At 60.6% G+C, this 25637-nt stretch overlaps 1 protein-coding gene across 1 annotated transcript in view; it reads right to left on the reverse strand.

Annotated features, from left to right (window-relative positions):
- The window catches only part of TSPEAR (thrombospondin type laminin G domain and EAR repeats), a 69260-nt gene continuing 43623 nt past the window's right edge, over nucleotides 1–25637 (reverse strand). Inside the window, exons 3-12 of the mRNA XM_032392547.1 lie at nucleotides 25311–25549; nucleotides 23250–23340; nucleotides 22020–22176; nucleotides 20076–20207; nucleotides 19198–19424; nucleotides 17806–17992; nucleotides 16562–16791; nucleotides 4607–4794; nucleotides 2437–2538; nucleotides 1–154 (exon numbers count right to left, since the gene is read on the reverse strand). Coding sequence (XP_032248438.1) covers nucleotides 1–154; nucleotides 2437–2538; nucleotides 4607–4794; nucleotides 16562–16791; nucleotides 17806–17992; nucleotides 19198–19424; nucleotides 20076–20207; nucleotides 22020–22176; nucleotides 23250–23340; nucleotides 25311–25549 — 1707 coding nt within the window. The remainder of the gene's footprint in view (nucleotides 155–2436; nucleotides 2539–4606; nucleotides 4795–16561; nucleotides 16792–17805; nucleotides 17993–19197; nucleotides 19425–20075; nucleotides 20208–22019; nucleotides 22177–23249; nucleotides 23341–25310; nucleotides 25550–25637) is intronic.

Here is a 25637-nt window from a genome sequence, read left to right on the forward strand (position 1 = left end):
TCAGCCCGTCCTCAGCTTCAGTACGCGGGAGCGGGGCTCCTTGGCGCTGGAGTAGAGGAGGTAGGAGCCGGCCGCGGTGCGGAACGCCTCCCAGTCCCTGCAGCCGAAGGTCGGGAGGCTGTGCACGGCCACGAAGCCCTCGTAGCCCTGCCACCTGCGGGAGACACGCGGTCAGCCTCGCCCCTGCAGGCCGAGGGGGAAGCGCAGTGGCGCCCTCTCCAGGCCTGCGCCTGTCCCTCCGCCCCCCCACCCGTCCCGGCTGCACAAGCCCCCCGCGCCATACTCAGCCCGCAAAGAGGGAAACTGAGGCCTGGAATGGGCCCCCCGCCCTGTCCAAGACCCCGCAGCTCTGGGCGGGGGGACATGGACAGGATCCTGGCCGTGCCAGAAGGTTAATTGTCGGGGCTGAGCTGGAACCTCCCCCCACTCCTGGGGCCGGTGTGCACAGCGAGCGCGCACCCCAAACGCACACCCGTCACCACACCGGCGTGGCGCCCCCCTGTTTTCAAAGGGGGTAGCAGCTCCTGGCGCTGGACGACCCGCCCCCACCCCCACCCCGCCGTCATGCCTCCCGCAGAGTCAGGGTTCTAGGCTTTGCCCCCCAAAGGGATCCACGGGCGGGTGGTTCCCGAGGGTGGAGTCCCTAGGGCGGGGCGCCTGGGTCAAAGGGCAGGAGTGTTTTCGTTTGGGTATTTGTCCAGGTGACTTCCCGGGGAGGCTGGGTGGTTCCTGTCCCGACGGCCTCCGTGTGCCGTCCTCCGGCTTCGAGGAAACAGCTCTTCATGCTCACTCACAGTTTTTGCATTTTCTTCCTGTCATTCCTGTTCATATCCTTGCCCATGTCTCCCAATTAAGACAGTCTTTTATCAATTTGTACAGGTTGCTTTTCTGTCAAATGTGTGGTCAGTTGTTTTCTTTGATTTTGAACGGGATGCCTTTTCCGCAGAAACCCTGAAGGCTAGGGAGTCGCCCTGGCGGCCTCCGCCGGCCTCGTCTGAGGAGGTCCCCGAGACCTCCCGTGCAACTGCGCGGTCAAAGTCGCCTTAGCCTTTCCGCTAATGTTTCTGCTGTTTGAGTTTTTACATTTACATTGTTAAACCCTGTGAAGTTTATTTTTCTACATAATATGAAGCAGGCTACAGCTTTGTTTTCCTCCAGACAGACAGGAAGTTACCTACAAGCACGCGTCCTTTTCCCATTGACCAGAAACACGCCACCAGTCGCGTTACAGGATGTAAACCGCGGGCTCCCCTCTGGGCTGTGCGCTACTCCACCTTCACGCTTGCTTTCGGCAGAAACCATCTGCTGTCTCCAAGCGGCGGGAGCCTCCTTCACTATTCTTCTTTTTCAAAATTTTCTTGGCGACCTTTGAAAATCTATTCTTCCACATGAATTTTAACACTCCTTTGTCATGTTGAAAACTCTACTTTCTAATAAGTTAGAAGGTCTAAAGAAAATCAATGGTTTTTCTAGTAAGATACGGACGACCCAGATCGTCTGGAGAGGAGGTGAAAAGCCTGGTTCCACCAGTAACCATGGGAGAAATCGGGGAAGTTGCTCGAGAGACACCCCTGGAAAGAAGCCAAGCCCAGGCGGCTTTATAGCAGAGTTTAAGCTAACCGCAGAGAAAACAGATCCTACTATCTGAACTACCCCAGTCCGTGGGTGTAGGTAGAAAACTCTGCATGTGTATTTATTGAGTTGGGCTCCAGATCAAATGGGATAAGGGTAAGTCCCCAGAAGAAAACTGCAGTCCAACTCGTGTGCTATTATGGACGCAAACACTTGAAGTCAGTCCCGTGCGCTGGGAAGACGGCAGCTTCCTGAGCCGTCGAGATTGTTCTGGAATTTCTAGCTAATTAAGAAAACTAGTAAGGAGCACAAACATTAGAGATCAAGAGGCAGAGTGGCTTGTACTCACGGATGTAATTATACCCCTAGAAGTGCCACGAGACTCTTCTTAAGAAAAGCTAGCAGACCTGAGATGATAATTTGGTTGGGCGGCTAAACACAACAGTTAACTCGTGATAAGCAGCTGGAAATGGAAAGGAAAAGGCCCCAGGTGTTGTACTCACAAAACTTGAAAGCCTCCCAGAGCGAATTTAATGCTAAGGCCCAGCGCCTATATGAGGACACGCAAACGCGTACTGAAGGGATAAAGGGAGAGACCCACCACGGTCCTGGACGGGAACATCTCATAGAATAAATTACCAAGAACTCTCCAAGTACGGTGTGGGAAGCCTGCAGCACGGGCCAGAATGCAGAGGTGGCCGTCAGTGGGATCCGCGGGCCACGTCCCACCCCAGGGCGTGACCCAGGCTCAGCCTGCAACTCGCTACAGCAGGTGGTCACCTGCCCTGCAGGGAGGGTGAGCCCCTCACCCCCCCAGGGAAACTCAGGTGACGAGGAAGGGGGCAGCCTTTGGAGGCTCTTTACCTGTAAATAATACTGTTTACAGAGAAGGTGTTTCCATCAAAGGAGTTTGCAACCACCAGGAAATAATCTTCTCCCACCGAGAAAAACTCCCAGTCCAGAGCACTGTGGAGACAGGGGAGCGCACGTGAGTGAACCCCGGGGCACCGGCTCCAAGCCAGTCCCCCTAATCCCAGAACCCAGGGGCCCCATGCCACCCCAAGGTCCAGAGCGATTTTCTCACACGTTGAATAGGGTCTATTCCAGGGAAGTGCAAACCAGTTGTTTAAAATTTTTTAAAACATTTTTAAAATTTATAAAATACAACTAGCATGAAATGTGCCATCTTAACCATCCTCAAGTGTACGGTTCAGTGGTGCTGAGTACGTTCATAACACCGTGCAACCATCACCAGCATCCGTCTGCAGGAGAAAGTCCCAAACCCAACCTCTGTCCCCATTAAACACTAACCAGCTCCCCAGCCCTGGCGCCCCCACCCTACCCTCCGTCTCTGAGTTCAAGTGCTCGGGGGGCCTCGTATGGGTGGAGTTACACCGTATTTGGTGGCGGCCCATCTCACTGAGCATGGTGTCCCCAGGGTCTGTGTGTGGTGGCCTGGGTCACCGTCCCTCCCTTTAAGCCTGGCTGATACCGCGCTATGTGGAGGGACCCGTTTGCTCAGCTGTTCATCCATCCGTGGACGGTGGGCTCGCTCAGTGCTGTGGTGGAATGTGGGCCAAATCTCTCACTCTAAAGCAGTGGAAGGAATCAGAGAAGAGGTCCCAAGCCTGCGGTCACTCCAGGGGGGCGTGCAGGACCCCCCCCCCCGGAGGCAGGGTTTGAGGACACTGGCTGTGAGGTCACCCATTTGCCCCGTGGCTCCTTGCCTGATACTGGTTTGGGGACCGAGAAACGTTCTCCTACGTTCGGAAGCTGTATTTCTTACTGCAAACCCACGCACTGCATTCTTCTGAGGTGGGGAAGCCGGGCCCCCTGCGTGCAGCAAGCGGGGCTCAGCTGGGCACTGGAGGCCAGGCCTGTGTGTCTGTGTGCGGCCACTCAGAGCTGCGGCCTGTTCAGGCAGCAGAAGGCCACCCTCTCTCAGTGGACACTTGCCTCCGGGTCCCTTCCCTGTGGGGACCGAGGGCGCTGGCCTTGAGCAGGGGCCTCAAACGGGCCCCTGGGACACTCGGGGGCAGGGCTGAGGCCAGCAGGGGCCCCACCTCTACCCTCTTCCACCAGCAGGACCGTATCTGGGCCACCTCGAGTAACGACCAGCTATGATTCTATGATTCAGCCCCGAAGTAATGATTATAACCAGTATTGACTCTATGATTCAGCCCCTGCTGTGCTCCCTGAGGCGTGGTCGTGGGTGGCGGGCATGCGGTGCCGCGGGCATCCGTCCGCCGGCCGAGATGGGGAGAAGCTCACACTGTCTGCATCGCGGCTCCTACCAGACGCCGGGTTTGCTTGAGCGCAGCAGGAAGTGAGCCGTCTGGCCGTGAGTCCCTGCTGGGCCCCCAAAGCGGGTGTATTTCCATTCTGCGGAGCCACGCCATTCGGTCAAAGGTGGAAAGAACCCAAATGTCCATCAGCGGGTGAGGGATGGGGTCCACGAATGGATCTACCCGCATGATGGAATATCGCTCAGCCGGGAAAAGCCATCACGTGGAGGAACCTTGAGGCCGCGGCCGAGGAGAGCAGCCGGGCACCAGAGGTTGCCTCCCACATGATTCCACGCGGACAAAACGTCCAGGACTGGGACAGAAGGTGGGGGGGGGGCTGCGGGGGGGGGGGGGGAGGGGTGACAGCTGAATGGTAGGGGGTTTCCTCTTGGGGTGATGAAAACGGCCTAAAACCCCCTGGTGATGGTTGCACAGATCTGTGGATTTAATAAAAATCACTGAACTGCAGCAAACAAACAGAGCGCACAGTTGGAAAGCAGGTAGAGCCAAGGTGACAAATAGGAGCCCCAGAGTCACTCAGCTGTGGCTGGAGGAGGTTCGCACATGCGGTGCTCTGAGGCCACAGTGCACCCCAACAGATGCGGACACGCGTGCACGTTAGAGCCACTGCGCGGCTCCGGGATCGCGTGCCAGGCTCCGGCCGAGCCGCTCCGTGGGCCCTGCCGCTCCGTGGGCCCTGCCGCTCCGTGGGCCCTGCCCTTCCCACCCGCCCCCGCCGCGAGGCGTACCTGCAGGTGGGAATCTCCTGGAACTTGACGAAGGTCTGCGCGGTGACATTCAGCTCATAGATGACCGAGTTGACGACGTAGGAATCATTGTGCGCTTGCATCTCCACGTCGTAGCTGTGACTGTTAGCGACTGCGAGGAAGACCCTCTCTCCAATGTGGAAGACCTCCCAGTCCGCAGCGCCGAACGTCTGGGACAGAGCGAGAAGGAGGGACGGGCGACCCTCAGCAGTGTCCCAGCGCTGCCCCGGGGCCACACAGCTAACCCACAGACACAGCTCGGGCACCCACGGCGCGGCAGACCTCGGACCGGCGGCGCTCCCCAGTCTGGCTTTGCTCACCTCCCAGCCTCACTACCACCACCCCTGTCATGAGTGTGGGTGCCCAAACGCACCCAAACCCAAAGAGCTCATCTGTGCAAAGTGCTTCTCAGCCTTCCGTGCCTCCCACTCCCCTACCCCTGATGCTGCCCGTCCTGCAAGGTCCAGCTGCTGAAACACCTCTTCCAGGGAGCCTTCCCTGCTTCCTCCAGTCCCAGCTCTGACCTCCGAAGCAACCTCTAGACACTTGTGTTTTGGACCACATGCTGTCCCTGGACTGAGGCTTTCCCTGGATTCCATCAACAGCTCCATCTCTGGGCTCCCGTGCATGCTGTTCCTCCATAAATCTCTTATCAGCCTCGAGGGTGAGGTGCGCATGGAGAAACAAGGCTGGTATGCGAATGGTGAGCTGTGGAGCCTTTGCCCAGAGCTCAAGCTGCATGAACTGATTTGCACGTGGGGCTCACGAGGAGGACGTTTATGTCTAGGGTGTGGCCAGCATCTCAGGGATTATGGTGGGGCAGGTGCACAGGGAAGGAGAGGACCAGAGGAGTCCAGATCCAGGCTCTGAGTCTGAGCCCTGAAGAGAGAGGGTGGGGGTGGAAATGGGTGGAGACATTTTTCTGGGGAAACAAAGGGTCGGTGCAGGGAGAGGCCCTTTGGGCAACCACATAGGAAGACCACAAATGGTGGGGGTTGAGCAGGAGAGGGAGAGCATGGCTCCCCGTGGCGGGTCTGTGGCTGATGGAAGAGCATGCAAACGCCCTCGGGGAGCCTGAGCCACAGGCTCAGGAGTGACGCTGCCGGGCTCTCCGTTCCCATGTCAGCAGAAAGGGCGTTCCATTGACCCCATCTGTCCCCATGGGCTGCAGAAGCTCCAGTGGCTCACTTTGCATTGAAATTGTCTTTGAAAGTTTGCCTCCTGACTTTCAGCTTCTGAGGCAGGCTACCATGGCCCTCCTGCTGATAGCAATTGCAAACGCAGTTGTGCGGGCAACCTTTTGAAGGTTCTGGACAGTGGCCAAGGGCAGGCAGACACTGGAGGGGCCGTGACCCCTGAACCAAGGGAATCACAGGCACATGGTGCATGTTTGTCTGACTTTCCCTCTGAGGACTCCTCACCCCACGCCACATGACCACGGCACTCGAGTGGGTGCACCAGGCTGGCTGGCTGGGGGTCCCCAGGGGAGAGTCTGGAGCTTCCAAAGTGGCTAGAAATGGCAGGGGAATATCCGAGAGAGGAGGGAGCCCCGGAAGGGGGAGCCCCAATGTCGCCATGTTAACCTCTCTCAAGTTTTTGTCCAGCTCCTGAGCTGCACGCCTGGGGCCAGCGTCCAGGGACCCAGGGACAAACAAGTCGAGAGGCTAGAGGCTCACGCAGAAGGCAGGTGTGATCTACAACTGAGAGAAGAAACTGAACAGAAATGTACCAACAGCCACAAACACTGAAGCTGGCAGACACAGACTCTCCGATGAGTACAACGAGAGCCTCTGGGGAAATACGCACGCGGCGAGCAAGGAATGGGGACGTCTGGGCAGCTGTGAACACTGCAGCAGCCGAAGAGCAATCCCGTGACTGAAATGTAATATCTAGATTCAAACATTCACGGGATGGGACCGACAGCCCCCCGGCCGTCCAGAAGGGACAATCAGGGAACCGAAGGGACACCAACAGGAATTACCCAAACGGAAGCACACAAAGGGGGAAAAAGGTTCTCATACACGTGAACAGAACCCATGCTCCGTGGGATGATATGAGGTGACCTAACCCACAGGTGAGTGGAGTCCCCAAAGGGAAGGAAAAGGAGACAGAAGGAAACATTTACATGCATGAGGGCTAAAATATTTCCAAATTTGATTAAAAACACCAAACCACAGATCCAAGAAGATCAGAGACCCAGAGGAGAATAAATACAAAGATCCACACCTGGACACAGGCAGCTGACAAAGAAGACAGAGCGAGAAGCCTGAAGGCAGCGGGAGAAGACACGTCCGGGACCGCAGGGCACGGTGACACCGGGGACGAGGGAAGCTCAGTGTCCACGGAAAAACATCCTCAGCATCATCGAACGGAAAACATGTAAGCCCTGAATTCTAAAACCGGTGAAAATAGCCTTCACAAATGAAGGCTGGCTAAGGTCATTTTCAGACAGACTGACAGAACGAACTGCCAGGGGGCCCGCTTTACGGGGAAGGCTGGAGGCGGCCGCGGGGGCAGGCGAGGGTGTGCGGGCGGATGCGCGGCCCCGGGGAGGTGAGCTCGGGGCGCACGCGGCCCGCGGAGCGTGCACGGGTGGCGGGGACCCTGTGCTGTTCCAGCCGTTACTCCTGCACACCAATAATGAAGACGCAAGAAAAAGTAAAATGTGGGCAAAGACCTGAATAGGTATTTCACAAATGAAACTACAGGAAGCCAGCAAATGGGGGGGTGGGGACGTGCCCACTGTCTCTGGTCCCCGGAATTACAACTTTGAAGACACGGAGAGACCGCTTCATACCAAATGTGTAAAACCAAAAATACTGGCAGAAGCCAACGTGTCCTCCTCATCTTGGACCCTCCGTGTGGCCAAGGCGGAGCCCGGAGGAGGCGCTCGGTGCACTCCAGGTCCACCTGCCCTGCGGAGGGGCGCAGGGGGAGCCGCGCGAGGGAGGAAAGTGTGGGGTCAGCAGCGTGTGAGGCCCCGGGCACGGGCGGAAGGCGGACGGTCCGTTCCTTCCTCCCCAGGGTAACTTTCAGCTTTTCCCGCTGCCCAGACAGTCGGCACGGGATAACACACCCAGGGTCCGTGTTCCACAGCCTCCCCCGAAGCAAGAGAGAGACTGGTTTTCAGGACTTCAGGTCCGTCTGAGGCACGTCCCTTTGCCGTGTAGCTGCCGCAGCAAGCCGAGGGCAGGAAGTCGCCCCCAAACCTTAAAGAAGGCCTCCCCGCCGGCCGCCGTGCCCCCTCACACAGGGACACTCCTCGTGTTTGGGCAGCAGGTAGCTGTTAGCACCCTCCCTCCTGTACATTTTGGGGTCACGCTCAGGGCCGGGGTCTCAGAGGATTTCTGTTGCATCAACTAGGGCCCGGGCCCAGGGACGCAGGGATGCCCAAGGCCACGCAGTGGGTAGGCTGGGGACTGGGCTGCTTCCCTGGGGACAGTGCGTCCCGCCTGCGGGCAGGTCCTCCCTGTGCGGTCCCGGGTCGTCCCGGCTGCACCAGAGCTGGCTACACTGCGGGAGCACCCTGGGTCCACCACTGCGTCCCAATGCCCAGCGAGGCCCGTGCTCGAGGGACATCTCACATTCCAGACCAGCCAGGGCCAGGCTTCACACGCCTCCCTCTCCTTGGCACACCTGTCACCTGCTTGGATGTCGCTGTCCCCACATGCAAACTCGGGGTGTGCGGCCCAGCCTGTCTGCTTGTCCCCCGGACGACCGGCCAACCCCAGCCACGGGCCAAAGAACAAGCTCTGCGGGTCGAGGTGGCATTTTCCCCACGCCCAGCAGAGGGTGCCGTGGTCTGCCGTGGCCGCCAACCCGGCCGGTCGCGGAGCACAGTCGTCCCGCAGCCCCTGAATGGGCTCCTAGTCCGGGGCCTCCAGAAACGGGTCTGGCCGGTGCTGAGGAGCAGAAACAGGTGAGTTTCAGCTAAAAGAATAAGACTCACTAGGACAAGGACAAAGGGGCCCGGACACCTGGTGGTCACTGACTCCGTGCAGGCTCCAGGAGCTGGGCTAAGGCTCCTTTGGATGAGTGTGTCCTCTCCTCACTGCGGCTCCATGAGGTGGCACTATTTCTGTCCCCTGGGCCCGCCTCACAGCATCCATGCAGGCTCAGAGACACTTGGGGCCCATGGAGCCGTCAGCATTGCCCACAGGACACCTGCTAGGGACCCACACCTGTGCAGAGTCACACAGGGCAGCTCTGCGACTCCTCAGGAGCCTCACGGGAGTCGTCAGCCCGCTAGACCACAGGCGCCCTCCAGCCCTGTGCGGAGGACACCACGCCCCTGGGAAACTGCACGGATCCGCACGCACACACATACATATGCACACATGCACACACACCGAAGTGTGCCTGCATGCACACTCATGCACCTGTGCACACACATGCACACCCACACACACACCTACACGTGCCTGCATGCACACACGCACACACATCCACACACACATACACATGTGTGCCTGCATGTACATGTGTGTACACACACCTGCACGTGCCTGCATACACACACCCACACCCACACACATCTGTGCGTGCACATGCCTGCATACACACACGTGCACACACCTGCGTGTGCTTGCACACTCGTGCACCGATATGCATACATCCACACCTGAACACATATACACCTGCACGTGCCTGCATGCACACACAGGCACACACGTGCACACACCTGCGTGTGCTTGCACACTCGTGCACCGATATGCGTACATCCACACCTGAACACATATAACCTGCACGTGCCTGCATGCACACGCAGGCACACGCTTCCACACACACACAACCGTACGTGCTGCATGCATGCTCGTGCACCTGTGTACACACACGCACACACGCACACACACGCGCACACCCTTGCAGTACAAGTGGCCGGCAGGTGGTCTGAGGAGAGGCTCTCCCCAGGTGCCAGGGCTTCCTCCCAGCTCCAAGTTGCGTGCCCCTCAGCCTGTTCCCTCGCCTTCAGTCCCAGCATGGGAGGTGTGTACAGATGGGGGCTGAGGAGGGGCTGTGGGCGGCTCCGGGAGCACGGGCAGAGGAGGTCCCAGAGGCAAGGAGGAAGCCGAGGGTGTGGTGGCAGCAGGAAGGAGCACTCAGGTGTGTGTGGTTTAGAGGGGTCCTCATCCTGCCTCCGGTCCGTGTGTCCCCCCCGATACTGCAAGGACGGGGGTATCTCAACCAGTTTGAATTCCAGATAAACAATGATTTTTCAGCCTGTGTGTATCCCATGCACTACTGGGGACACGCTTTTACTAAAAAATTATTCATCATTTACCCAGAATGTAAACTGAGCTAGGCATCCGGTATTTCATATGGGCAGAGGGTGGCAGAGACCCACAGGAGGCCCCCCCGGGGTCGCAGCCGCTGGCCGTCAGTGACCCCTCCTCCCCACACAGGGCTGCCAGAGCCCCTCACAGAACAGGGCCAACCCCTGCGCCCTCAGCCATAGGCCGGGCTCCTCCCGCTTGGAAGCCAGAGTGGGGAGCGTCTTTGCCCACGGCTGCGCCAGCCTGGGCAGGGGGCACAGGGGACCTGGGGCCTGATGTCAGGTGGCTCCTGAGTTCTAGGTGCAGTAGGGACTCATCAGAGAGAGAAGAAATTCCCACATCAAACAGCCCTGCCAAACCCTGCCTGGCACCTGGTGAGGTGGCCAGGCACCTGCTGGGCTGGGCGGGCTCCCCCTTCCCAGCGGGATTCCCCTGGTGCCTGCCCGACAGCCCCCGGCACGGTGCCTGGCAGGCTGCCCGAGCGCCTGGCCGGGATGATGGCGCTTTGGGGACTCGGCAGCCAGGCGCCCCTGGAGTCCCTGATGGCCTCCCTCAAGGGTGGGTGGGCTCCCAGTAATCAGAGGATCAGGCTGGGCCAGGAGGCCCTTGGGTTCTGGCTTCGATGGAGCAAAGAATCGAGGTCTGGGAGTGCCTGGGGAGCCGAACAGGGAGGCAGGGCGTGCTGCCAGGGGGAGACAGGCCGCCCCCCAGAGGGCTCCGGGGTGGGGATGCCGCTGTCCTCACGGCACGCAGTTGGCCAGGGTGGGTGAGGGTCCCATCCTGGGAGGCTGGAGGGGGGCAGCACCCTCCCTGGCCGACTTCTGGGCCCCCTCCCCGGCTGCCTGCCCCCTGAGCAAACAGAAGGCGCCAGGAGGAAGCCCCCTTCCCAGGGCCGTCCAGCAGTGCTGACCGCCGAGGGGCGCTCACACCACCCAGCTCTCAGGTGCAGATCTCAACCCAACGTTCTTGCCTGTCGTCCGACTCCTTCCTGGATGTTTACATGCTCTGTGGAAATGAAGTTCTGAGAAGCCCCCAGTTTCACCTGCCGCCCCCACACCCACACACACACCCGCTGACCACCGGGCAGCCCCTCTGCCCGTCCCTCCCCCTGCCAGATGCCCCGAGTCCCTTGCACTTCAGACTCTCTCCGCCCGGGGTCCCGTGGGCACTCGGCCGGCCCCTCACACCCATCAGGCCGCCTCCTGAGCAACAAACCCCGACGTGGTCAACTGCTCCCCCTCCCCTCCCCTCCCCCTCCACGCTGGGTCCACGTGTGATGACCGTGACCACAGGCCCCACAGCCAGTGAGCTCAGGGGGCAGAAATCCCAGCAGCTGGCGGCTGGATTTCCCGTGGATGGAGTTTGTGCCCTCTTGGACACACCCAGCTCCGGCCTCCTTTGCTCTAAGATGATGAAGCCAAGTCATTGGAGCCTTGGTCTCTGCCGCCTGCAGGAAGGTTCTGGAATTCCTGGTGAGAGAGGTGGGGCTGGAGAATGTGTCCCAGGGTGAGCAGCCAGCCTCCCATTCACATTGGCCACAAAGCCTGGACAGCCGGGGCTCCCTCCTGAGCTGAACTCGGACGCCCACCGCCCCCCGGCTCCTTCCCAGCACAGTCCGTGTGCACGCTCCTCAAGCACCCTCTGCCCCCCATGTCCAGAAAAGGCCCCCACGAGGTCAGCACCTCTCCGAGCACACAGGCTTTCAAAGCACCCAGGGCCTGCTTCAAAGCTCATGGTCACAAAGATATTGCAAAACTTCAAACAGTAAACACACTAAGGCAATGCCAGGCCCTAAAAGGATTTAAACACAATGCGAAAAATGCTGGCAAAACATGAAAGTGGGATTTTCTGGGGTTTGAGGCGTTATCGAGGCGTGAGGAGATGGGGCGTGTAAGGGAAGGACTTTGGGCAGGGTATGACGCTGCTGGCCGCCCCAGGGCCTCCCTCGGCAGCCTGCAAGGTCGGGGGACAGCAGCCCCCAGAGTTCTGGCTCCTGGGACAGCCCCCCGCAGACCGGCCGCTACCTTCGGGGCTGGCTTGTGTACCGCCAATGTGGCTGAGGATGGAGTCCTGAAGCCACGTTCCAGGAACGTCTCCTACCTGCCCTCCAGAGCGGGCTACGACCCTGGGTGAGTCCGCTCAGCAACACTCAGCCTCCTGTCCTGACCCCACTGATAGAGAGCTGGGGGTCTCTCAGAGGGACAAGCCACACACACGGGCACAGGGAGGAGACACACGTCCCCAGGGACCCCTTCCAGGGCCCCGGGCCAGACTTCAGGCTTCCCCCCCAAACGATGGGGCCTTGTATGGATGGACTGGCTCCTCCACGCACCACCTGTGTCCCCGGCTGGGTCCCCTCACTTCCCACCTCAGTGTCCTCATCTGTGAAATGGACCTGAAGGGGACTCATGAGCCAGCTAAGCGAGGGCAACCGCAGACCTCCCTTTAAATATTTGCTCTGCAAATGGCAGAAAGGCTTTTCAGAGGGGGAGGCAAGAACGGTTGCCATCGGTGGAAATCCCAGGGTTTCTGGCATGAGGCTGTCAGGAACAGGAAAAACCACTCCCCAAGCACAGGGCAGGGCCCACGGCCATCTGGTCTTGCTGGTCTGGGAGCCCAGCCTGCCGTGCCGGGCCTGGGCCCCTGCCTGGGGGCTGTGGGTGACTGTCCCCGTTAAGGGGTCCCAGGGAGACCCCTCTGACTCCTGGAGCTCTAGGAAGATGATATGGGGCCCCTACCCTCCTTCACCTCCCCTTGCCCTTGTCCCTCTACTAAGGAACCCCAACATAAGTACTCAGTGTCGGACCCCAGACCAAGCCTGCAGACTCTGTCCACAGGGTGACCCTAGGATCGAGATGTCGCTGTCGGCACTTACGGTGCCCTGGCCGCCTCCCAATGTCACTCTCGCGGAGCCTAGCCCTTCTTGGGGGTTTCAGTGGCGGGAGGAGCTCCGTGCCACCCTGGGGACGGTCCCCACATGCAGGTCATGCCTGCACCTTCATTCTTCCAACCTGTCTTCACACCTGCCAGCCCACGCATCCATGCAGTCCTCCTCTTCCCTAATCGTCCCTCCTGGACTCTCCCCCTCAGGCCATCGGGACTGTCCTGCTGGAACTTGCCTTCACCCCCGTCCTTGGTTGGAGCCACAGTTCCGATTCTGACTCCCTGTGTCTGGAGACGCCCGCGTGTGCAGGTGCACACCTCGAGGACAGCACCTCCCCCACATCTCCCGGGTCCCATGCCGCTGCGCCGGCTCATGTGACGAGTGCTGGCCAATGGGCGCCGACACTGAGCTGGGGGTGATGGCCAGTGGGGGCTTCCCGCGTCCCCACGGATGGAGCAGCTGCATGGCAGAGGAGACCCGGGGACCCTCGTGGCGCTTCAGCCCGGTGAGGACTAACCCTCGGTGGCGGGAAGCCACGGACACTTGTAGTGGCCTGGGCTCCTTCTCCCGCCCACAGCACGGCACACAGAATTCAGACTGAAAGTGGTGTCCTTTGGAACCCGGGTGAGAAACCCGCGGCACGTGGCGGCCTGAGCCTGTCTGAGCTGGTCTCCAGGGCCAGCGCCCGCAGCTGACGGGGCGTTCCCAGGTCCGGGGAGCCCCTCGATGGCCCCAATGCTCTCTGCTCCCGCGTCCCTCCTTCTGGATCCCCCGGGTCGATCCCCTCTGTCTGCCTCATCTTCTCGTTCTACATTCTAGAAGCTTCCCTGGCCTTGATTTTCCAGTCCAGTTGACCAGTATCTTCTTGTAAGGCCGGCAACTATAATTTTAATACCCAAGAACTCTGTCCTTTCATGGCATTCTCTATTGACTCTATAAATGTGATGTCTTCTTGAATACTTCTGAAGGTAATTAGAATTTAAAAGGTAATTAGGATAATTACAATCACCTGAGGGCAATTACAATTTTTAAAATTCCTTGTGTTCCTAGAGTTAGCTTGGTTTGGTCCAGTGCGGGTGTACGTCTACACTTGAGCTTGACTATTTCATGTTTCGGGTCCTTTACCAAACAGCTGGGGACCCCTCGATGTCCGCTCACGGTCACTGATGAGGACGGTGGTGGGCGGCATGTGTCCGAGGCAGGCGGCGCCTCCAGGAGCGGCGGCATCTGGCTGTGGCCTGGACGAAGACAGCTTTCTAACTTGGCCTTTTGTTCAAGTGTAGGAGATTTAGGATCACGGTGTTGGTAGCCGCAGGATGATAATCTCCCAAATGCGATCCCAACCCACGGCAGGAACTCGATTCCTTCCAAATGCGTGGTTTGTCGGCCCTGCTGAAGACCTGGCGTGGTGACCAGACGGCGGCAGGCAGCACCTTCTGTGCTGGCTACGGGACCCTGCTCTCGGGACACTACTGGGCCTGCTCCCCCGTCCCCCAGCCGCCCGTGAGCGACCTGGAAGCAATCATCCTGCATCTTCCTTCAAAATAAAGCCTTCGGCTCCTGTGGTCGCCCCTCGTGCGGGCTCCAGATGTGCGAGCACCCGGACCCCTCCCCGGGCCGGGCATCCTTGCGACCCTGGTGACACCGGAGGTTGTTTAGAGCTCACGGGGTTCCCACACGAGCTGCCGTCAGCCTGTCACCTGCACAGGCCCTTATAAAGCTGCTCCGTGCCACGTCGTCATCCTCAGCCGCCGGCCCTGCGTGTCCAGGCCTCCTTGCGAATCCCCACGTGGCTACCCGAGGTCGGCTCCCAGGCCATTGCTGAACGTTCTCCTAAACTGGCGAACACACACGCAGGCCCACTGTTGGGGGACAGCTCTGCCCTAGGCCGGCCGGGCTGTTTTTGGGGGTCCGGCCTCACCACGATGGTGAGGAGAAGGAGAAGGAGCTCCTGCTCGAGGACTCTGTCCAACACTGAACAGAGCCATAGACCGCACCACCTGGTTCCATCCCAGCTCTGCCAGGCGCCGGTCCCGGAACCCTGTGCCTCAGTGTCCCCGGGTGTAAAGGGAGATTGCAGCAGCGCTCAGCACACAGCGTGGCTGTGAGGACCGAGTGGGAGGAGGTGGGCGAAGCTCCTGGTTCTGGCACTTTCCGCCCGCCTGGCTCAGCCCGCAGGAAGGCGCGTGGCTGCAAGGAATCACGCCCACCCCAGTCCCACTGCTCCTGGGGCGCCCCCTCTCAGGAATGGCAGCCCCAGGAATGACCTCCTCCTGCTGGCAAACTCGGGGTCGAGCTCGGGAACCGGCTTCCCACACGTGCCTCCGTGTCGCTCTGGCCACCCGCCTCCCCCGCGCCAGACACGCCGCCCGGCCACTCCCTCCTGCCCACTGCAGCCGGGGGCCACTCAGCACGGCTCTTCTCGGCCGCCGCCTTCCGCCTGCCCATCGCGGACCCGGCCGCCCCCTCTGCGGCTTGTCCTCACGTCCCTCCCCGAGGGCGCCGCCCCCGCTGCGCGGACACTGGACGTGGCGCCCCGGCTGCGCCGTGAGTGCTGTAAGGCGGACGGTGGGCGGCGGGTCGGCCTCCCCCACTGGGCGTGCACGGCGCAGCCCTGGATGGTGGAGGAAGGAGCAGGAGCTGTGCTCCAGAGCGCGCTGGCCTGGTCCCTGCGCTGGGGGCTCTCCGAGCACCCCGGGCTCCGCCTCCCACACGCCCGATGCCGCCCGCGGAGGAGGTGCCCGCGGAGGAGGCGCCCACGGGGGGGGGGGGGAGCCTGCGCTCTGGAACGTCATCTTTCTCCTGGTGTTTGAGACCCACCCGGTAGGCGGCCTCCAGGCTTGTGTTAGAGGAGACGGTGCGCGTGGAATGTTCCAGCAGCTTTCAGTCTCCCCGGGCTCTCTGCGCGGGGCTGGTCTCAGTGTGGGGGCTGCTTGGCACAGCCCCCACCGCCCTTCCATTTCCCTGCAGATCCCGCAGGAGGGGCACTCGGCGCGTTTCCTCCTCTGCCCCCGACGTCCAACGCCAAAGGAGTCACCACCCAAAGGGGCACAGAGAGCCCCCAAAGCATTTCTGCTGGGCGAACCAGGGGCCAGAGAAACAAGCAAGGGATGTTCCGGAAGGACCCAGGGAGGAAGGAGTCATGTTGCTGGTGACATGCTCTCCATGATGATGGCAGTAAGTAGAGACGGAGTGCCCACAGCTCCCTCGGCAACAGGGAAGCGCCCGCCCCGCGGCCTGAGGTGGGTGGTGTGGGCCCCGCCCAGCCCCTGTGCCTCCTCGACAGGACCCTTGGCCAGGACCAGAGTCGAGAGGGCTCCCCGGGGCGCCCGGCCCTGTCCCGCCCTGATAAACACTCGTCACGCCTCGCTCCACTCAAAGTCTTTGCCAGCCTGCCCCGTGGAGCCTGGAACCAGCTGAGGGACCCTCACGGTCTGAAGTGCAAGTGGGCAGGGCCGCCCCCGCACTTGGCCAGGTCAGGCGCCTGCTGCCCGGCTGCCCAGGGCACCCGCCCAGGGGCCACGAGGCCCGCTGAGCACCCAGCGCTGCCCAGGAAGCTCGGTGCCAGAGGGAGGGCAGGGCAGGGCCCCCTCCCGCCTCGTTGTCGGGCTCTTCTCAGGGCCCCAGGGACTCAGCCTGAGCCTCCTGTGGGGGTGTTGCCTGGGTGAGGGGGGCCTGGAGCCGGCGCTGGTCCTGGCTCTTGGGGTCCCCAGGTCCCGCGTCTCCAGCTGCCGGGTGGCCTGCCGGAGGCGGGACACGGGGCTCCCGCCGGCTCCTTACCAGGAAGGCCTGGAATAGCTGGAAGGAGCCGAAGAGCCAGACATACAGATGGGAGTGCAGCTTCGTGGACCTGCCGTTGAAGGCGTTGGCCACCACCAGGAACGAGTAGGGCCCCACGGTGAAGAACTCCCAGTCGTAGGCCCCGGACGTAGCAATGGTCTGGTTGGCCTCGAAGAGGCGGGTCCTCGGGTTCCACTTGTAGATGACACTGTCGATGTTGTGGTTGTCACCTGCAAGCCAGGCGGCCGCCGTCACACACCACAGGCAGACATCCTCTCACGGCGGCCTGCCCTGACCTGCCCCAGGGCCCGGGGGTCCGTCTGGTGCCGTCGGGCCTCTGGCCGCCGGGCACCTTCCCTGTGCTCCCCTGCGCTCCCTGCCCCTGTGCCCACGGGGAAGCCCTCCCTGGGTCCCTCCTTTGGAGGCTCCAGACCCCTCCCCCCGTGGCCTTCTGTCTTAGAGATGGGATCCCAGCCTCACCTCTCCCCCTGCCCAACAACCCCGCCGCCCTCACTGTCCCCTCAGTTCAGGCCTTCGCACCTTCTGTCCACATTGTGCTCCCTGGAGCCCCCCTGGTGGGGCCAGCTTCTCCCGGAACACTCCTTCTCTGGGGAGCACTGGTTAGCGGGCTCCTGGGGCCCCGCTGCCCATGAGTGGGGTCCCTACAGAGCTCCCTGGCCGCAGATGCCCTACAGGGCCCACTGCCTCAGACCCTGCTGTCCGGAGTTACACGACCAGGAGGGGCCAGCTGCGGCCACTCAGGCGGTCACGGGCCCAGAAACCAGGCCCCCAGCCTCGGCCAGGCCCGTCCCCCACCGTGCCCGCTGCACCACAGAGTGTGTGTCTAGAGGGCACGAGACAACGCCCCGCATCCTTCTCCCAGCACACTGCCCGCACCACCGTCCCTCTGCCGGTCCAACAGCTCACCTTCACACCTGTTTCAGCCAACCCCTCCTCCGAGGAGGCCAGTTAGTTAGTTAGTTAGTTGGTTAGTTTCAAATGAGGTGGTCTGGCCCACGTTCCCATAACCACTCTCCTGGACAGGCACCCACACACACCGCGCACCTGTCTTCCTACCTGGACGGGGAGAAGGTGCTCAGGTGTGCTTGCCTCAGACGTCGCTGTCAGATGGCCCGGCCCAGAGAATCGGGTCAGGTGTGACTTACTGTAATTTGTTAACCCGCAGGTGAGTCAGCCCCGCCCCGCCCCCGTGGTTTCCTTCCTCGTGGACGGCCACAGCCTACCTTCCCGGTGGTTGGCCACGGCCAGGAAGTGCTCCCCGGCCACCTCGAAGGCCTCCCAGTCCCGGGCGCTGTGAGTGGGGACCCTCTGGTATGGCGTGAACCTCAGCTTCGTCTGGCTCCATTTGTAAATGACGGAGAACTCCTGACCCTTTTCATTCGGTTCAAAATTGGCCACAGCCAGGAAGACCTGAACGAGAGAGCCCGGGACACTGGTTCTTGCCGTGTACTCGAGGGGCCTGGCACCAAGGCTTCTGAGCACCCGCGTCTCGGTCCGAGGGCCACCGTCTCTGTGGATCTGTCCATCCCATTCCAGACCCTTAAACGTGTCTGTGTTCGTCAGCCCGTTGTCCCTATCTCTATCCCCAGACTAGGGAACAGCTTTATGCCCAGACTTGTCCTTCATCACCTGGATGAGGAGAACACATCACAAAGCCCTCCACCCGTACAGAAGCCCGCGCTTGTCACGTAGCTGACTTAGACACACAGGTGGCCGGCGTGCAACCGGACCAGGAGGCAAGCCGGCTCGGTGTGCGGGGCGCACCCACTGAGCCCGGAAGCAAGCGTGCGCTTAGTAAGCCCCACACCTGTTTCTTTGACTGGACAGACCCTCCCCCCTTGTTTTTCTGAATTTCCCGATATTTCCTTGATGCAAAGTTCACATTTTTTATATGAAAATGTGGCCAACCAGAAGGCTGGAGTGCTAGTCAGCCATTCGCCACGCGGGACTGGGAGCGCGGCTGGGCCGCGGCGGGCCGCGAGCAACAGGAGTGCAGAGGCCTGTCCATTCTGCTCCCTGTTCATCCTCGGGGCAGGCCTGGGTGAGGGCAGGCGGTACCTGGCACTCACGTACTGCTGAGTGAGCGATTCCGGGGCTGGGCGCAAGACGGCGGCCCCAGGACACTGCCCCTGGAGTCGAGGGTGTAGATGGAGCTGATTAGACAACGGGTCATGCTGGGGGCAGCCCCTCAGACCCACCGCCCGTGCCTCTGCTCCACCCGGCCCTGGCAGCCGGCGGCGCTGCCCGTGAGCGTCCCACCCTCACCTCCGGGCCCGGCCCCCTGCAGTGAGTCTGTCTCCTTCCCCAGATGATTTCCGCCTTGTTGACCGGCTCATCAAATGGGCCAACAAGCTTTTAATTGAGCCCCGATGGGTCTACGTAGAACTGGACAGTGTCATAGGAATGGTCTTGTTTTCTATTTTGTGGGAAGCCAAACAGACTTCACATTCTGGATTTAGAGACCCCGCCAAGTGTCCGACTTTGAAAGCCGTTGAGAACCTGAGTAAGACTGAAACCATGAGAAATACGTTCCCAGACCATCTACACGAGCAGTCCCAACCTTTGGGTTTTCCCAAGATGAAAAGGATCGAGACGGTCGCTGGGTGCAGACTTGCCTTTTTCCCGATGGTGAAGTGTCTCCAGGACTGGGCTTGGTGCGTGCGAATGTTCTGGTACGAGGCGAACTTTCCATCCGTCCACTTGTAGATGGCGGATGTGGTTTTGCGGTTGGCGGCTGCCACGAAGAGCCCGGCCTCGGGGATGGCAAAGACCTCGATGCCCAGCGTCTCCGAGTTGGTGAACAGGCTCTGATGCTCCTCCACATAGTCCAGCTTTTCTCTGGCTGGTGACAGAAATGTGGAGACCCGGTTAATGCCTCCCAGGACGGGGGCGCGACCCCAGGGCCCCAAGCCCTGACCCCCAGCTCTAGCCACGGTCAGGGCTTTCTCCGGGGCGACTTGCCCGGAGCACGTGTTGCCGTCACAGAGAGGCCATCAAAGCAGCCTGCTGGCGCCCGCATGGGTTTCAGGGTGGTGTGCTGAGCGGCCAGGGACACTGACTGGACGGCACGGATATGTCGGGTCCAAACTAGGCATTCCCACCTCCTGCGAAGGTGCACCCTCAAGTGCATGAGAGACTGGGGTCAAGGCTCGAGAGTGGCGGCTGCAGCCAGCTCCTGTTTCCTGTGGGCGAGGGTCCCGGGCGCCCTGGGCAGCCTCGACTCCTCGTCTCCACGCGGGAAGCACTCGGGGGAACAGCATGCTTCCAGGCTCCTGGCATCACCGCCTGGCATCTGTGATCCGAGGGGCAGACAGGGCGCCAGGAGGCTGCCCCCTCGGGGCCACAGGGACTAGACGCGGGGGGGTGACCAGCCCTGCCCAGGAGGACGTGCGATTCCAGATGAAACCTGCAGGCCTGCTGTCCTGGGGGGCGCTCCCTATCCCCAAGTAATGCTGGCTCGAGAAGAGCCGTAAGTCCCCAGAGCCCGCTTCACCTGCTAACACGGAGACCCACTCGCTGCCCACACACAGGAACAGCCCCTTCCGGCTGGCGTCGAACCAGAACTGGGCGTCCTCCTCTTTGGTGCACGGAGGCCGGGAACCCAGCGTCACCTTCATGTCGGTTTCTGGGGGGAGACAAGGAAGAGGAGTGTCCAGGTGCAGGTTCCCTGGAGGAAGACGGAGTGGGAGGCGGACCCCTGACCCGGGCTGTCCTGCCTTTGCCTCTGCACGTGGGGACCATGAGGACACAGGGGTCTCCATCGAGGCCCCGCACGGCAGGACAGAGGCTGCGAGGCTCCCCTGCCGGCCTCGCTGCCCGCTGCAGAGGGCGGCCCATCTTCCCCTAGAAAAGCCTCAGTCTTCACACTGCTGTCCTGCTCGTCTCTCGGACCTGTCACTCTCTGGCGCGAGTTTGTATAAGCTTGAGTTTTGCCTTGTTTTTCAGTGTTTGACCCCATCACTTCTGGTGATTACACCTCATCTCGGGCCAAGCCCACTGGTCCTGATGGTGCTGTGGGGCCGATTCACAGCGACGTGGGCGCTGCATCCACACCGACAGCCAGCGCTGTGGGCACCTGGATGTTATCAGCGCCCGGCGGAGGCCTGGGCTCACACCCCGCCTCCTGTCTCTTGTCCTGAGCTGGAACTGGACGGATGTGGGAAACTTCCATGGAGTGCCCGAAAACTTCACTGTGCAGGGAAATCATTTTCCTCTGTGTCTCTTCTTTTATGATAAAAATTATTCAAAATTGTACTGTTACTATAAAATTATTCAAAATATCACAGCAATAAACTGCATCAATATGTAGACTATTTTTTAAAGATTTACTTATTTATTTTAGAGAGAGAGAGAGAGCAGGGGCAGAGGGAGAATCTCAAGCAGACTCACCACTGAGCAGGGAGCCCAACGTGGGGCTGGATCCCACGGCCCTGAGATCATGACCTGAGCCAAAACCGAGAGTCAGACGCTGAACCAACTGAGCCCTCCAGGTGCCCCAATCTGTAGACTACTAACGTGCTCTCCAATGTGAAAAAATAAAAAGCAGCAGGTGGGGGCACCTGGGTGGCTCCGTCAGTGAAGCATCTGCCTTTGGCTCAGGTCATGATCCCAGGGTCCTGGGATCGAGCCCCGCATCAGGCTCCCTGCTCAGCGGGAAGCCTGCGTCTCCCTCCGCCACTCCCCCTGCTTGTGCTCTCTCTCTTGCTGTCTCTCTCCCCAATAAATAAAATCTTAAAAAAAAAAAGCAGCAGCCTGTGCTGCTGGGAGTTTGGAAACACATCCCAGGATTGGATCAAGTGGACGATGCGCTGGGGGCTCGCCTGACTGGTGAAGCATGACTGCGAGGCTCGGGAGTGGCGGGGGCTGTCTCCCCGCCTGGCGAAGTGGTGGTGGGAGGGGATTTGGCAGCTCCGGTGCAGGGGTGTGGCTTACACGAACCATCCAGACTGTAACTTTACATGGAGAACACACAAGCACACACTAAAGAGAACGGTGCAGGGGACCCTCTGGGCTGGGGGATCACGGACAACTGAAATGTGCCTCTTGAAGTTCGGGGTCCCCACTGGGGCAGGGGCTGAGATTTAGATGCCTATCAGGGAGGGATGGGGATAAAGACCCCAAATACTGGTCTGGGGGAAAACAGGCAGCAGATGGAAGTCAGAAGGCTCAAGAGAAGGAAGATGATGTCAGGGAGCAGCCCCGGGCATCCCAAGCAGGACCAGTGGTCCCTTGAGGACACCATCTAAGCAGGGATTGGCGGCCACTGGGCGAGCCACCTGGAGGAAAGTTGGATGATGCTGGTGTGTCCAACGGGGCCAGCCTCTTTGTCAATTTGATAATCACCCTCCTGTCTTTGCTCCCAGGAGAGGTGGGAAAGTGACAAGGTTCTTGGGGTCCACCATCAGTGAGGGGGAGTGGGTGGCTTTGACCTACTAACCATAGGGATATTTTAGCACCTCATTATCTTCTGGCTTCCCTGTGAGACGCTGCAGGACAGGGGGGATGGACAGCACAGCCAGCTCGGCACTCCTGCAGGGACAGAGCCTTGGGGTGGCGTCCGAGCCGGGCAGCAGAACCAGCTGCCTCACCAGGCCCTGCAGAGAGAGGGACAGCATGTTCAGAACCTCGTCACCAGAGAGCGCCTGGACCACTGGGCTCAGCCTGTCCAGACCCTGGTGGAGGGGTGGGAATGGAGGATGAAGGGTCTATCCACCTCTAGAGGTAGGAGAGAAGAGTCTGCTGATTGGTTGGGGGGAGTGGGGAGCACTGAGAGCAATGGTGGGGAACTATACACCATTCTAAGGTAATTAAGTCATGGAAGGGGTTTTTCCTGTGTACTAACCTAGAGTGACTGGGTTGCATTGCTCATCCATCCATCTGTCCATCTGTCTGTTCATCTACCCATCCATCCATCCATCGACCATAGTCCATCCATCACTCATCCACCCATCCATCCATCTACCCATATATTCATCCATCCACCCATCCATCCATCACTCACTCACTCATCCACCCATCCATATGTCCATCCTTCCACCCATCCAGCCATCCATCACTCACCCATATGTTCACCCACCCACCCACGCACCCACCCATCCATTTATCCATCACTCATCCATCCACCCATCCATCCAGCCAGCCAGCCAGCCATATGTCCATCCACCTGCCCATCCAGCTATCCATCTATCCATCCACCCAAGCATGCCATCCATAAATATTCACCAAGCACCTATCATGTATCAGGCATGGGTCTAGACATAACACGGCAGGAAACAAAAGCCCCTACACTCATGGAACAAGGTCCCCCACCTGCAGTCTAAGGGAGAGACAGGTAATGAGCAAGCACACAGCTGGTCTGAGGGTGGTCAGGGCTACAGGGGATGGGTACAAGGCCCATCTTCTCTGAGGGGGGGGAAGGTCTCCACAGAAGAGGACATGGAGCAGGGCCCTGAGAGTGTAAGGTGTGAGCTCTGGGGGCAGTGAGGATGAGTGTGCACGGGAACACGGTGAAATGTGCCTGGCAAGTAAGGGGCCCTAATGGACCCCAGGGCTCCCTGGTCCCGCGTGGCACACACACCGATCTGTCGAGCAGAGTGTGAGGACACCAGGCTTACAGTGGCAGCCCCTCTGTGAGTACGGATGTTGGGGCAGCCCCTCCCTTACCTACCGTGAACAGGCCTTTGGTCCTCTTACGGCTGCCGATGAAGAATCGGGCTCCTCGCACTGATAGGGTGGCCGGGAAGGGCACGTCAGCCATTCTGAAAACATTTGAGGGTGGTTTGAGGGCCATGGGGGAGCAGGGTCACAGTCATTCACGCAGAAAAGCGCAGGGAGAAGCAGCACAGGAGAGGCATCGTTTCCCGGAGCGGCTGTAACGAGCACCACACACTGGGGGCTTGAGCAGCAGACGAGCCCCAGCTCTGGAGGCCAGAAGTCTGAGGTCAAGGTGCCACCTGGCCGTGCTCCCTCCGCAGGCTCCAGGGGAGGTTCTGCTAGCCTCTTCCAGCTTCTGGGGGCTTCTGGTAGTCCCCGGCTTGTAGCCCATGTCGTGCCCTCTGCCTGTCTTCACACGGCCTTCTCTGCCTCTTCTCCTCTTCTTAGAAGGACACCAGACTTGGGACAGGGGCCCGCCCTGCTCCAGGACCACCTCAACTGAACCCGGTCGCACCTGCAAAGACGTTGTCTCCAAGCAAGGTCCCATTCCCAGGTTCTGCTGGATCTGAACTGGAGGGATGCTCTTTGCCCCAGGACAAGAGTCTCCGGCAGCTGTCACTGCAGAGGTGTTTGTTCGGTGGCTGCCCCATCTCTCGGGAACCTTCCGTGGCTCCTACTGGCACTGGGTCCCCAGCCCGCCCACCCTCCACCAAGCCTGTGGGGAAACGGATGGTGTCTGGGAGGGAAGGGTCCTTGCTGGTGACCTGGGAGATGTTGGAAGATGTGGCCAGAGCTGGGTCTTGATGTGGACGTGGAGGCTGAAGCCTGAGGATGGGGGAAAGGTGGGCGCCGGCTGGAGGGGATGCCCTGACTGGGGCCTCTGGGGCGGACGAGCCAGGCAAGTGCCTCTCCTCACTGCCTCCTGCACCTCGATGCCATACCCTCCCGTAAACGCACCTGCTCCCTCCAGGCTTGCATCTGGCTACAGCTGGCCGTGGTGAGGCCAGTTCCCGACCGCCTCCCAGAATAACCCGTGCTCCCATCACAGCTCCGATCACAGTGTGCCCTCTGCGAAGCCCGGTCCCAGGGCCCAGGTTCCTCCTTGGCCACCACCGGCTGCAGCCCTGGCTCCTTCCGTCCTGTCCCTGGCCCATGCTCCTGCCCGTCCCAGAGCTGTCCCCACTGCTGGGTCCCCACTGTCATCACCCGGTAAAGGCCCTGATGTCCTCAGGGGGCATGGGGGGCACTTGTGGTAGAGACGTATTTAAACAGAGCGTCTGAATGTCAAGGATTCTTTTTATTAGGGAGTAAGTGTCAACCAACAAAGCAGAGTGAGGTTCTACCTTTGCAAGTAGTATTTGGAATAATGGTAGATTTAATGCAAACGGGACAATATGTGATTTAAAAAAAAAAGAGTGCCCAGCCCCGTGAGCCAGGGTGGAAGCTGAGGGCAACGGGGGTCGTCACTCCCTGGCGGAGCTGTGGGGCCCCACGGGCCCTGGTCCAGCCTCGCAACCAGGGGACGGCGGGACAGGGAACGGACTCCGGCTTCTGAGTCCCCGGGGCTGGGTCGAAGCTACCAGAGGACGGTTCTGCCTGTTTATTTGGAGTTTCAGTGACTATTCACTCCCTCGGCCCAGACAAGCAAACCGAGTCTTGGGTCGAACGATGTGCTGAAACCGCAGAGCCGGAGCTGGGTCCGGTCAGGCCGCAGCTGCATTTCGGCTCCGCTGCCTGAGCTGTCTGTGAGCCTCCTCTGCGGCCTTCGGCGATGGCGCCCACGCTCGGCAGGGCACCCCCCCCCCCACGTCCAGCGCACCCAGCCTGGGCGCCTGCGTCCGCCCCTCCCACCGGCCTTTCCGGAGGACAGGACCCTGCCGACGACCCTGCGCTCCTGCCTCAGGGGATGGTTCCCAGCGGCTGTTTGCCCACACGCCCGAGCGCCCACGGTGCGCACTGCACGATGCCGGCCGCACCCGGGACGGCGCCCTGCCGCCCTGCCCCCCGGCCCCGGCTGCGTCTCGTCGGGCAGCACACAGCCCCGCGCCGCCCGCCCCTGGCGTCCGGTACCTACATGTCCAGCGGGAGGCCACAGTCCGTGGTGAGGGAGAAGGATCCTTCGGACACGGCCAAGACCAGCGTGTGCCACTCGCCGTCCGTCAGAGCGGGGCTGTGGAAGGTCACTCGGGTTTGCCAGGCGCCCGCCGGGTCCTGGCTGAGGAAGAGGAAGTGCAGCCGGGTGGGCGAGTACCGCAGGCCCAGCAGCAGGGCGTCCGCCTCCTCCGCCACCACTGTGAACAGGTATTCGTTCTTCTGGAAGAGAGGGTGCAGCGGGGGCTGAGCTGGGGGGGGTGGACGGGGGAGGGTGGACGGGGGAGAGTGGGGGCAGGGGAGGGTGGAC

The sequence above is a fragment of the Phoca vitulina genome, unplaced genomic scaffold, assembly GCF_004348235.1.
Source record: "Phoca vitulina isolate PV1807 unplaced genomic scaffold, GSC_HSeal_1.0 scaffold68, whole genome shotgun sequence".
NCBI lineage: Eukaryota > Metazoa > Chordata > Mammalia > Carnivora > Phocidae > Phoca > Phoca vitulina.